A 14,402-nucleotide genomic window follows, 5' to 3' on the forward strand; every position below is an offset into this window, starting at 1 on the left:
CTGTGTAGGGGGCTCTGCATGAGCCCTCTACTGCCCCCCACTCCCCCAGTCCAGCCACGGCTGCCCCTCCCACTGTGGCTCTGGCCCTTTAAGGCAAAAAAAAAAGATGGAGAAAAGCCCCAGGACTCACTGGTCCTGCAGCAGCCTTGGGGGTTTGGGGGGCTTGTGGAAGAGCCCCCGATGCAGTGTGGGGCAGTTGTGATCACAGCCCCCAGGCAGGAATGGTGAGTCTGGGGTGGGGTTTTGGGTTTTTTTCTTAAAGGGCCGGAGCCATGCCAGGCGGGGCAGCCATGGGAGGAGCTCATGCAGAGCCCCCCATCCAGCATGGGTCAGTGGGGGGCAGCAGGGATCACCCCCTGCCTGGTGGCACTGGCTGAGTGAGGGCTTTTTTTTTTCCCAAGTGCCAAGGGCTGAGACAGGCAGGGCAGCTATTGCTGGGCTGGGAGAGCAGGTGGGGAATGGGCCTGTGTAATTCAGAGATTTGGCAGCAGCCAAATCACTGAATCAAATCACTGTTCCCCAAATTGACCAAATCCAAATCTGAAGCAAATACGAGCAGCTTCACACAGGCCTAGTATATGGCAAATCATAAGCCTTTGGGTTTGGACTAATATTATGTATAGTTTGTACTACATATAAGTAGGTGTCAAAGTACTGCTCAAAAAATGTGTTTGTGGAGTACCTGTGCTAAAACTTACAGCAGTTCCAAAAAAAGATTAACAGATATCAGTTCTGGATGAAGTAAGTGTATGGGTACTATATGCAAATTAGTACAGCCATGTTTTATTTCAAGGTTACTGTTTTTCAGTTTGCTCCTCACTTCTATGTGCTCAAGGGAGAGTAGGATCTGATGGTACGGAGAGGGGGAAGGGGCTGCTAGAGGAAGAAGTTAGGGGGAAACAGAGAGCAATGGAGCTACCTGACCCCTGCAGATTTATTTTCCCTGCTGTAGTAGTGGAAAGTGGACACTTTCAAGACAAACCTCCAATATTTAGATTCTATGCCTGGAAAAATATAACAAATGTATATATTTTCAATATATAAATCTAATTAGTGGGGGGTCATCTTATAGTCAGGGTCATCTTCTATTTGAGTAAATATGGTACTATTTGTTTCTACTATAACTTAGAGGTCTCAACCAAAATCAGTATTCACAGAGTGAGAACGTTCCTGCCCGAGAAAGTTTATAATCCAAATAGACAAGGCATACAAAGGAAAGGAGGGAAAACAGGCAGAGTGATCAGTTCGAAAACTCCCTTCCTAAAGAAAACAAAAGAGAATGATTGACTGAGGTAGAGATATATAATTTTATGATCAGTGTTTCCTTACCTGTATCCTTCTTCTTTGTACGGGAAAGTTCATGAACAGTTGCTCTGATATCATTTCTCAAAGTCCTGATGATCTTGTCTAGAGAAGGAATGTTTCTGTTATCCAGATTGATGAAAAATTCATACTCGTCTTTGTTGAGGCGGGAAGGTCTGGACTCAATGTGGGTCAGGCTTATACCTTTTTCCTACAAGAAACAAATGGATAGACTCTTGGAGCTCTGTGCTGCAGGTAGAAATGCAAGGGGCAAGCTACCTGAAATCCACTGGTTAGTGCAGTGGTTCCCAACCTTTTTTATACTGCAGACTGGCAAGTTCATGCAAAGAGTTTTGGTGGACCGGGTATAGAAAAATCTAATTTACACATTTAAATTTTTTTTGCGGGGGAGGGCAGGTTGTGAAGATCATCTCTTAGCTGTTGCATTTGATATGGAAGTGACTAGCCACAGTTACCACAGTTCAATTTAAAAAGCTAGTCAGAGTCATTGGCCAAGTGACTCTCGACCAGTCAATCAGCATGGCTTGGGCATGGCCTGGGCATAGAACTGTTGCTAGTAGTGGTTAAAGCTTGTGCCATAACCCAGCAGCCAATACTTTGCGGCCCGGTACCAGGCTGCAGCCCGGTGGTTGGGAACCGCTGGGTTACTGAATAGTCCACACAAAGCCCTTTGTACCAGTGTAATGCCTGCGAGATGGAGCAGTTGTACAGGAAAGCTTTGCACCCCTGGGGTGTAGTTCAGCCCTGTGGATGGATGAATTAACACAAAGTCTATGCACTTCTGAAGCCCCAACACAGAGCCTGTGTGGGACTAAAATAGTGAATAAACTTTATATACTGGCCCTTTTCATGGAGGTGGATTTCACTTTCTGGTACATCAGGGACGTATGTCTGTATGGGGGAAAAAAAGCATTTACACAGAATCAGTGCAGGATTTAACCACTAAAAATAAAGAACTAATAACCGCAGCATACATTTAAATTATTTATTAACCTAATGAAACAATGTTTGGAAAAGCAAGAAGTCATTGGGCTGAAAATGCAAAAGCCAACTTGGCCTCCCTTTGTGCCACTTCTTTTCATGTCCTCTGTCTGCATGAATCCATGGTGCAGTATGGTACTAGGCCCTCTAGGAAAATCAGGTTTATAATAATGATACAATTTGGTCTTTCAAAATGGAAAGTCCATCTGTTTAAAAATAGTAGTGGTTCAGCTGAAATGGGCAGTAGATCTCTGGGCTACTGCAGTGATATTGGGGCCACCTACTTGATGCTTGACTGAAAATGTCCTATTCTCACTATGTGTGTACAGGAAACATATCATCCACAGCAATGGTGCTCTCAAGCCTGCTAAGCTCCTCCAAAGGGGCTGTTTCCCAAACTGGAAACTTTTTAGCGACCTCCACAAGGCATGCAGGGTGGACTAGCTAGCCCTGCTGAGTGACAATGTCTTCCCATAGATAATTAACTGACCACCCACATAGCCAAGCTGCACAGAGCAGCGCAGGGAACTTGAGGGTGCCACTCTGGAGATAGCACATTTACAGGGTAGTTATAAATCAAACCTAAGGGGTAAATCCCTCAAACCTGCCTGTTTATACGCCCTGCTTCTGCCTTGACTCCTAACCCATCCTGTAACAGCTGAACTGTAAGGTATTGCAAGCTTAAGTTTCAGTGCCTCTGTATCTCTTAGTGGTATCTGAATCTTAGGCACAGCTAGTCAGGAAAAGTTTTTACTCCTATAAATGTGTTTTTAAAGACCATTCACTTTTTTATTATTATTATTTTTGTCTGTATTATTTTTTCTTCTCCCAAAGTTTTCAGGTTTTCATCCAAAACCCCAAATTCTGTTGGAAAAGGATTTGAAATATGTAGCTGAACTCAGGCTTTTCCCATAGAAATGTCCGTTTTGATTTTTTTTTTAAATCATTAAAAAAATATTTGAACAAAAGAATTCCAGCTAGCTCTAAATGCAGGATTAAGGTTTGTATTCCTTCCCCAGACCAAACTCCCACTGTTGTGGTTGTTCCAGTAGGATGAGGCCTGGACTGAAATTTTGCCCCTCAGAAGGGAAATGAACCTCAGGAGGGTTGAAAAAATGGAGATGTTCTAAGAAATCACAGAAAAATCAGACAGGCTCAAATGGTATTAACTTCCACATAGGAACATATTTGGACTGGAGAGACTACACCCTTGTTACAATGGCATTCAGGCTTGACACAGAACATTACATACATGGGGTGATACTTTGATTCCAATGAACTCAGTGGCAAAAGTTCAACTGACTTCAGTGGAGCCAGAGCATCACTCATGGCACTCATGTAGTGAGACTTCTGTAGTCTAAAAGGGAAAAGATAATAATATAGAGCTTCCTTTCCCTACTTTCCACTGGTTTGAGCTTTTCTGACCCTTTTTGGATGTTCTTTTCTCTGCTGTGTGCTAGTATACAGTACAAGGCATCTGGCCATCAGACCAAGAACTGACCTCCTTCATTTTACTACAAAAAAAAAAAAAGAAATGAGAAGCAGAGTGCATGGTGCTCTTCTGTGCCCTGAGTGTCGCGTGCTACAGAAGAACTTAAATTGTTTGGCTAGATACCAATACAATAAGTTGAAAAGGTCAAAAGTGCATTCACCAACTGTTACTCATGAAAGATTGCACCCACTCATCATGCAGTCTGAATTCAGAAAATACATTCAATTGTGCTTAGCCCAAGGACAATTTGTTTTAGACCTAAAAAGTCTTGTGTTGCAAACAGACTGCACTTTGTATTTGACTTTGTTAGATGACAAGAGATCATTGAAGTGGCTAAGAGTTAGAAGTTAAAATGACTTGGAGCTACATTACTTTTGACAGAGACCAGGCATAGGCTGTAGTCTGCTCCCAGCTGTGCTATTGTAACTCCACAAAAACTCCATCAAGGTCAAGGCAGCTACACTGGATTTACACCAGAACAAGGGAGAAATGGAGCCAGAATTCTGTGGTCACAAATGACTGCAAAATGGGTGCAAAATGCCCCCAGGTCAGAACAGGCTGCTCACTAGGGCTGTATGAAATATCACCAGCCATTTCGTTCCAACACTATTTCAACCAATTTCGAGGTCAAAACAGCAAAATCAAAATGAAACAAAGGCCCTCAAAATAGCCTTGAAACAAAATGAGGCCGGTCAAAACGTATCGAAAGTCAAAACGTTTCCACCATAGGCTGGGGATGGGAAGTCAGTCCAGCTGGGCTGACTTCCCAGTACAAGATCCAGCAGAGGGCAGTAAGGCAGCCCAGCTGAGCTGCTTCCCCATCCCCTGTGCTACATCACACTGGGAGCGGGAGGCAGCCCAGCTATAGCCTTTCTGTTTCAACAGAACTGAACAGAACAGCTGTTTCGACTGAAATGAAATTTGATAGGAAACGCTGTTCCGTTGAACCATTGGAAGTCAAAGCAAAATGGAACAGTGTCGTTTTGCACAGCTCCAATGCTCACTTGCACAACTGATAACATTTTATTCACTTTCCACAGCTGTAAATTGAATGCACGCAAACTTTATGTTCTGTGTTTGTACAGCACCTCATGGTCCCAGACCATGACTAGGCCTCTTTGGTGTTTCCACAATACAAATAAATGAATAAACAATAAAAAAAAATAACAAGATAGTACTAGAGAATGAAGACCACAGCCCAAACTGAAAAAAGGAAGGGGTAGAAAAGTGCTATACAGGGCATTTCTACCAGAGATGTTTACTGTGCGATTGACCTATTAACTGTGTGGTAAACATCTCAGCATCTATTTGTGCACCCTTATCAGGGTAAACTCCACAACACAGTAGTGATTGTAAATAACAAGTTCTGCCCTGCTGCAGGGATTTTTCGTGTGCAGCAGTACATGTCTAGATGCCGACCCAGCTAGTTGGGGCATGAGGGTGCTTCAATGTGGGTGGTGCCTGCTGCCTATCCCTGTGCTGAAGCACCCTTGTGTCCTAGCCAGCCCCTCTATAGCACATTGATCCTATGGGAGCAGCACTGGGCTGGCAGGATAACCCCCTAGACCCCCTACCAGCTGGGGTTGCTCCAACCCGGCTCAATGTGCTGTGGTCCACATGCACATGCAAATGAATGATAGCACCAATCAGCTCCAGAGTGATAAGCTCTAGAGCTTCTGTTGCACGTTAATAGGCACATGTAGATGTGCCCAGAGAGCTGGGAATCTAGGGGATCATTCAAGGGGGCATTATTCAAAGGTTCTAGGAGCTCACACATCAAAGCACTGACACCTTTCTCCTGGCAGCCAGCATCCTCTCTGCCCTTGTGTCAGTTCAATTTTGCTATTCTTGTTTCACTACCATTGTGGACTCTAGTGCTTGGGGTTCTAAGTCTTGATTTATGAAGGGTCCACATGCTAGGAAAGGCAGAAGAGTTCTTTGTACTTACTTGCACACCTAGCCACAGCCTGGCCTCATATAAATAGTGAAGACATATATATATTGTCTTAAAAGCAGGTTTCGTAGACTGCTGGCTTCTATGGGTGGCTTATGGTCCCTGAGGGTTTTGCTCCCAATGCTACTTAGCCCACCCATGGCATCTATGCATCCAGCTATACTGCTTCCAGTCTATGAGGCACTTGTCCAGAGCAGTATTGCCTGATGGCACTTCTGATGAGCATGGCAGTCTTACCATGAGACATGGTTACCATAATCCATCTAGTTAAATTTCACATCAGGGTGCACCAGTGATAAAAAAAAAATCAAATGAAACACCCGTCACTTTATCATCTTTATATGGAGTAGACTGTGTCTGTTTTGCCTGAAAACCTAAGGAGACCAGTGCTAGTGTTTTATTATCATCCTAACAGGGGAGGGATGAACCCATTTGGGGTGCAGGTAGAAATGCAGGCAGAGACCCCATGGAGAAATCATAAAGGTGAGACTTGCTCTCTGACAGGTCACTCTGCAACATTTTCCACTCCCTGGAACAGCCCTGGAATAGCAAACAATCTGGGACTGAATGGGCGCATCTACATGTACAATTAATATACATGAAAAAACTCTGAAGTACAGTGCTCCAGAGTTTATTTGTGGGCAACACATTGAGCCTGGTCAGAGCAACCCAGCCTGGCAGCAGCTCAGGGCTGCTCTGACCAGGCTCAATGTGCTGTGAAGGGGCTGGCAGGGGCATGAGCCCCGACACTGAAGCACCCTCGTGCCCCAGGCACCTGGGCAGCATCTATACATGCCCTGCTGCACACAAAGAAACTCTGCAGCAAGCTAGTACTCCAGCAGGCAGCTCCCACACTGAAGCACCCTCATGCCCCAGACAGTATCTATATGCGCTCTGCTGTATGCAAAAGTACTTGTATTTACAGTACAGGACTGTGTGGGCAGCAGATCGCACCTCTGCCCTGGCTCCAGCCTGCTCTATGACTGCTTCAAGATCCTGACCCTGGCCCTGGAGCAGCTCCCCACCCACCCATACACCCTGCCAGCACTGCTTGGGCAGGCCTCCATGGAAACCCTGGCTCCAAGCTGTCAGGACCCTGGTGTTCCTGGGGTCTCCATAAAAACTGGCTTCATGATGCAGGCAGGGGCCCCTGGGAAATGGAGTCCACCATGGGTTTGATCCGGCCAACAGGCCACATTTTTCCCACCCCTGCTCATAAGCCAGATCCAGTTGTGCAGGCATGTGTGGTTTGTGGTGCTGCAAACTTCATTCTGGCACCACAAACCACACACCCAGCATGTTAAAGCATGTCCTGTACTGCAAATTTGTAGTGCAGGGACAAAATTTGCTACCAGAAAATCCTGGTAACAAAAAAGACTATCATGAAAACGTGGCAGGGGTGTGTGCTGGGGGAGACAGAGGCTCAGTCTTCCTGGGAGAAGCTCTGGCTGCCAGCCGAAGTGTCTCCCTTCCTCTGGTTCTGTCCTGGCTCCCCCAGCGCACCAGGAGCAGGAAAACAGCAGTTTTCCTGAAACAGGACATTTTGTCCTGCACCAAAGTGCACATGCAGAGGCTTGTGCAGTGGCAAAAAGTAGCAGCATACATTTGTAGCAGCACAATTTTTTTTAGCGCTGCAAGCGCATGCCCCTGCATGTGGGGATGCACCCACAGTGCTTAAATTACTCAGGGTCATCTTTCACCTCAAATTACGTGATGGTAAAAAGTAAAAGTGATTCTATAATTTCAAGATATAATCTGAAAAATATCTGATCAGGAATGACTTAACTTTACATAATCTCTATACTAAAAAATAGATAGATATAGATATATAACTTCCTGATCAAACTACAGCCTAGTTCATATTAAACCAATATTCTTAACCACAGAACATTTCTCATTGATTATAAAAGTGAAACAACCTCAGTTTCTTTTGTCCTTTAAATTTTTGTTACCATCAAAAGTTTGGTGTCAGATTTAAGGAGAAAAGAATTCAGACAGACTTTCTTCATAAGAGGTTTCTATTCTAACATCTTGCATGATGGAGAAAAGAACAACTATTTTTGTACATTATGTTGTATATTGTAAAAACAATGTTGGCCTTTCATGCAGAAATGAGCAAAACAAATCAGATATATAGTTGTCATCATTTTATAAAGGGTGTTTGGGAATCTTTCTGATTGAAAAGTTGTCTAAAAACATAAATTACTATCGTTATTCTTTTAGAAAAAGCAATTCTCTTATACAAATTGAACTCTCCAAATTGGTAGTTTTGTAGGAACATGTTTTCATATGTTGTATATTGGTAATAAGCACCCTGACTTCCAAATATTTACGGTAGTTCTGTTACTAGACTTGCTTTACAAATCCTAATTTCATTTTGGTACAACTACTCCATCTAGTGTTTAATCTCCATGGTTGCTTTATGATTCAAAAACTGGGAGAATGTAGTTTCAATGTTGCCAGATCTTTGAAATTCATGGTGAGCCTCACAATAGTTTATGTCCAACATAGAGCCCCGGAGGTAAGCAATGCTATGAGAATTTGGGGATTTGTTAAGTACCAACTATTCTGACTGAATAGAAAAGTCTGGAAATGAGGCTTAAGTGTTCTCTTCAGGCTCAGAAATCAGAAAGCAAATACATTTTTAAAAATACGATATTTAGGTTAATTTCATGTTTTGGGACCAGATTTATCATTTTGGGCTATGTGGATTTAGCAAAACTATAGCTTATACCCTACCCCCTTTAAGTTATGTGGGTCAGATTCATCTCTACTTTTGGTCAAGAGATTTTTTAAAAAGCCATTTTACCTGCCTTTATCTGGAATGGACAGGAGCCAGTTCAGCCTGTGACTCCAGCAAACACATACCCTTGTTGCTATTGCTCCTATGGACTATTGCAGCTGTGCAGAATCCGCAGGGCAGAAGCAGAATGACCAGCCCCCTTTCACTGGTAGCAGGCACACCTCCCAAAGTGCAAGGAGTAGAGCCATGCTCAAATAGCATTTATGGTCCTGTGTAGCTTCTTTGTGCCTGTTTGGCCAGCAGGAAAGGGCAGAGATACAAAGATGAGTCCTCTGTCAGAAGGACTCATTGTTACAGAAAAAGTGACCCCAGCATATCCTAAGGGCTCACAAACTAATAAGTCAAATAAAAAGAAGCTCATTTTTTTTAATTCCATGAATTTAGGTGGGGAGATGATTTTTGAATGATTGGGGTTAGCTGTACTATAAGTGACCCTAAACAAAGCATTTGGCGTTCTTCTTTATCAGTTCCATTAACAAGAAATCAGTGGACTGGCTACAATTTCACACATATTTTTAAACAAACGTATTAGGAAGCTGGGAACAGTGTCTAATAACTCTGCAATGTTATAAGTTGCTGCTTTCAATGGTTTACATGTGTCTTCCTTCCACGAGCTACTAAACAACCCTGCATTCAATTATTAAAACTAAAAACAGCTAAAAATCCATCTGCAACTTATTTCCATGGTCTTTGTCATTATGCAAGCTCAAATCCACTGGAAAATTCTTATGCTGCTAGATGGCAAGTGACAAAAATATTGTTTTATAACTAATTTGTTTTCAGCAAAACACCAAGTGAGAACTCGCAAAGTGAATGCAGACTTGCAGTGTCTTACTTGCTTTGTATACTTAAGTGGTGTGTTTTACCCATTACAATCTCTGATCTAGACTCACCTCCCTTTACAAGTGGGAGTTTCCAGAAGCATAAACTGTAGCTGTGTGCCAAACTCTTTGAAATTCAAGCAAGAGTTAGATGGCTTACTGGCTGTGCCTTTGAGTATCTTCCCCAAGGTAAATGGAAAGTGTCCCATTTTTTTCAACAGCAAGTCCCATTCATATACTGGGACCACTGGTGGCATGGTCCCATATTCCATCAGCAGGAGAAGAGCAGAGTAGCTACAACCTCCAGACATTTGTGTGCAGCTCTGCTGCCAGCTGGTAACCAGGCTGAGAGCCTGTTCTAAGGCCCCAGTCACCGTGGTATTTAAAAGCTGAATACAGTATGTCGATAAAGATAAATATGAAACATGCAGCATTACAGAAGAGTAAAGTAAATGATGTCAGTGAGCAATTATATTATCATGCCATGAAGGACCACAGTAAGAGCCTCAAACTGAAACTGAGACTAGGGCTTCTTTGTCCGAGATGCTGCACATACATAGCAAAAGATATCCCCTGTCCATTAGAGATGGGGAACAGAGAAAATTATTTGCAGGGGTGAGAACTGAATTCAAATCTCCTATGCCAGTGCCTTAACCCTGCCTTAAAACCTCCTTCCTGCTTTAGTCTCTGGCACTGCAATATGCAGACAGCAGCCTGTGTGGGCACATCTATGGAGCTCCGTGAACATGCCAAAATACACTCTGGTGCTCTATACAAACTACTACCTCCTGAACTGAAAGTAGTGATGCTGCTCTAGTACAGCACTGAGAGTAATTGGGACTGCCTCTCTGGAAAGCTAATTAGCCTTGGCTAGAGCACCATATAAACATGGCACTGCTTCCGTTTGTGAGGCAGCATACCCTCAGCTGAGTGTTGTATTTCAATATTGGGTTGGGTGGCATGTTAAGTGATATACATACAGTGGTGCCACTGGGTGCCACAGGTTGCCATGCAATGTTAGTGCTCTTAGGTGTACAAATTTGTTTCACATGATAAACCTGGGGAAGGGAAGGTGTGAGGAGCTCCCAGACCGAGTTCAGACCTGCAAGCTGCAGGCCTGCTGGACTTCAGGGGGTGGAGCCCCCTGAGGGTATAAAAAAGAGCGGCATGAGCTGCATGAGGGGATACTGCAAGGGGAGTTGGAGAGGGAAGAGCCCGAAAAAGGCCTCCACCAGAATCCCTCCTTTGCCCCAGCAATGCGCAGATCAGTGCATGGGTCTCAGGCTCTGGGAGCCGCATTGAGGTGGCTCAAGCCTCCATCCCCAGCAGGGGGCTGGACGGAGCAGTGTGCAGACTAGCACACGAAGAGCTGGCCCTGGCAACAGCTCAAGGCTGCTCGGGCCCCACACGGGGTGCAGACTGACACACAGAGGACCAGCCTTAGGAGCAGCTCAAGGCTCCTAGGGTTAGCCCCAGCATAAGACAGATATCCAGAGCCTCACAGTGTGGCCCAGCCAAGGAACTAAAAGAGCCCCAGAGCCTAGTGGAGGGCCTGGGAAAGGGAAGGCCCAGGTGTAAGGCTGGGTAGACTGAGCTAGCAGCGGCTTGATTCCCTCTGGGAGCTGGAAGACCCCCCAGTGCCCAAAGCAGGGCACAGAGCCAGGAGGGAAGGTCTCAGTGTGAGGCAGACAGCGCCGGGAGCCTCTGACTGAGTGGAGGACCCTGAGGTCTGGTCAATGGCTCCTTGGAGAGGATTGTGACAGAATCAGGTCCCACAGGGGTGGCATTCCAGATATAAGCCCTCCCCACAGAGGGAAGCCCCAGGTGAAAGGGTCCCTCCCAGCTAGACCCATAGGAGTGGAGGTACCCCTTGCTAACTGGAATCCAGGGGTATATGTGTCTTATATTGTGTAGAGGTACACCTATATTTTGTAAAACTATTATCAAGATTATGGATATGTTGTATAATATGGGATGGGATTGGTTTAGTTTTGTATAATTGGTTCTTCATTGGTGTGCTGCCCTACTCACACCTTTTCCTCCCCTACTTCCTTTTCTCTATCCAGTTGTATTCTGCCAGTGGTTCCTATGGGTTCCCAGTAAACTTCCTGTTGACCCTAACTCACCTATTTCACCCAACTGGGTATCTGCCCCTCCTCCTGACATGGACATCCTGAGGACTCACCAGTTGTGCCAAGCCTCTGTAGGGTGAAGGGTTGAGAAGGCCATCGCCAAGGTGGGTTGCCCATTAGGACAAGCAGTCCTAGGAGGGGGTTCCTGGCTTACCATATTGTAAATACTTATCTGTATACTCTTAGTGTTGTTGAAAGATATAATTGGAAAGACTTACCAGAAGTTTTCCTTTATTTGTTGAGTGATACCTACTGAGATACTTACATGTATATATTGGATAAGGATAGTTAAGAGCATTGGCATGGAGTTGACTCTATAGAGGAAAGAGGGACCTGAGCTCAAATCATGAGTCCTTCTCACAGCACTGTCGCCTGCCTCATTTGTCCCTTCCAATTGAGGATGGCCACACCCTTGGGTGTTCCCAGGTTACACTAGGCATAAGTCTAGCACAGATCACCTGGACCAAGGTGGAGTCAGGAACAACCAGACCGTCACCCCAAGAGTCACAATTTGGTTCCTGGCCTGCTCCTGAGAGAACACGTTGACGTGCTGCTCCTAGCTTGGCACCTCTAGCAAAAATTCACAACAGGACCCTCAGGTACTTAGCAGTGTCCCAGTATTCACAGCACCTTGTATCTGGAAGTTAAAAGCTGCTTCCAAGGCTGTATTATCTCATATAAAATGATACCCACAGTAATGTGTGCCTCAGGGCACTAAAAGCTGGTGAATGTTGTAGTGGGAATAAGTATATCAAAGGGCCCACATTCTATTAGTGCCTAGACATACCTCCCACTAATATACTGTGTTAACTTCCACAGGCAAGCAAGCTACATTGGAAATGTGCCCACTCCAGAGTAACCTGCATGTTTTTCCTGTTGTTTTGGAAGCAATCCAAAATATTGCAAGACCAATACATGCAGGATGGCCAAAGAGATAACGGTCACTTTGAAGTTTATTTACTGAATAAAGGTAGCTCCCTAAACATAAAAAAGCACAGTCATCTTTGCTGGCTCAGGAAGAAAATGGTCTGATTCAGTGTTACCATTTACTCTGGACCAGATTCCAGTACCTTTCCTCACACTGCGTGCATCTACACATGCAATTAATGTGAAGCAATAAACTCCAGCACATATCATGCCAGAGTTTATTGCCCCCAGGTACTATACCTACATGTGTGTCCAGGACTGAAGCACATTGAACTGGGGTGGAGCAGCCCTGGCTGGCAGAGGACCTGGGGGTGACAGCAGAAGGTCTGCAGAGGGGCTGGCTAGGGCATGAGGGTGCTTCAGTGCAGGGCTAGCTAGCAGGCAGCAACCAGACTGAAGTACCCTTGTGCCCCGGCCAGCCCCAATAGCACCTACACAAGCACTGCTGTGCAGTAAATAACACCACCACATGATACTACTTGTTTTTGCAAGTACTAACCTACTGCAGCATTTATTATTTTACTGCAACTTAATATAGGGCCACATGTGTAGACGCAGAGACTTTACAGTAGAGCTAACTAGACAGCTGTGCAGTAAACATCTCATGTAAATGCGTCCACTATTTAGTAAGTTACTCATGAATAGGGCCCTGCAAAGCAATGGGAGCTGATGTGGAGGTACGTGGTACTCACTAGCTGGTGTTCCCCATTTGAAAACTGAAAAACCCCTGATAAATCCCAAAGTCACTCTGTAAAATACCATAAAATTCATGTTCCTCCACAAGTAAAACAAAAGACTGTAGAGGGATGTGGGGTGCCATGGGCTGTGTGTAGGTGTGGCTGGATTGTGGGGGGACTGCTCAGGAGAGCTGGGTCCCTCGCCCCCACAGGGTGCAGCCCTCCTGCACAACTTACAGACTGCCCTCCACAGGCACTACAGCCCCCCCAGCAGGGGCTATCACCCCCACCCCCACAGGGCCCATATGCCCCACCTCTGCTTGCTCCCTCCACCCCCAGATTGCTGCTCCACCTGACCCCATCCCCCATTGGCTCCTGCAGCTCCCCCGATGGCTGCGCTACCCAGCCCCACCTCCCACTTGTACCTCCAGCCCCATGATGGCTGCCCCACCAGGCCGCACCCCCCGCCTGCTCCCCCAGAACCCCCGATGGTTGCCCTGCCCAGCCTCAGACCCTGCTTGCACCCCCAGCCCCGCAGTGGCTGCCTCCCTGGCCCCAGCCTCTTGGCACTTCTAAAGAAAAAAAGGTCTCGTGCTCACTGACAGTAGCAGGGACTCTGTGGGCTCTGGGGCCTCATGGCAGAGCCCACACACACAGAGGACAGGGCAGTGGGAGGTAGCAGGGCATTGGGGAGCCCCACTACCCCCCACTGCCCTCTCCACCCAGTTCTGCCCTGATGCCCACCCCCCAACTAGGCAAAGTCCATGACTCAAAAAAAAAAAGTCCCACACTCACCGGCAGTAGCAGCTGCTGTCAGGGTCACTGGGGCCTCATGGCAGAGCCCACACACACAGAGGACAGGGCAGTGGGAGGTAGCAGGGCATTGGGGAGCCCCACTACCCCCCACTGCCCTCTCCACCCAGTTCTGCCCTGATGCCCACCCCCCAACTAGGCAAAGTCCATGACTCAAAAAAAAAAAGTCCCACACTCACCGGCAGTAGCAGCTGCTGTCAGGGTCACTGGGGCCTCATGGCAGAGCCCCTCCACACAGCATGGGGCTGCAGGGGGTAGCGGAGCCCAGCCTCGGCCGCCTGGCACTGCCACTGCCACTACCTTATCGCACAGGTGCGGCCGAGGTCGGCAGGGTGCTGCATGACTCCACACACTGTCGGGCAGCTGGGGCTGCTGCGGCTATCACCCGGGCCCCATGCTGTATGGGAGGCTCTTCTACAAGGACCCAGTGACCCCGATGGTAGCTGCTACTTCCAGTGGGTGCAGGACTTTTTTTTTTT

At 46.2% G+C, this 14,402-nt stretch overlaps 1 protein-coding gene across 1 annotated transcript in view; it reads right to left on the bottom strand.

The window, feature by feature from the left end:
• Positions 1–14,402, bottom strand: part of PAH (phenylalanine hydroxylase) — a 55,294-nt gene that overhangs the window by 28,297 nt on the left and 12,595 nt on the right. The window contains exon 3 of the mRNA XM_019544753.1: positions 1,330–1,513. Within this exon, the coding sequence (XP_019400298.1) occupies positions 1,330–1,513 (184 nt within the window). The remainder of the gene's footprint in view (positions 1–1,329; positions 1,514–14,402) is intronic.

Source organism: Crocodylus porosus, unplaced genomic scaffold, assembly GCF_001723895.1.
Source record: "Crocodylus porosus isolate Cpor-Errol unplaced genomic scaffold, CroPor_comp1, whole genome shotgun sequence".
Taxonomy (NCBI): Eukaryota; Metazoa; Chordata; order Crocodylia; family Crocodylidae; genus Crocodylus; species Crocodylus porosus.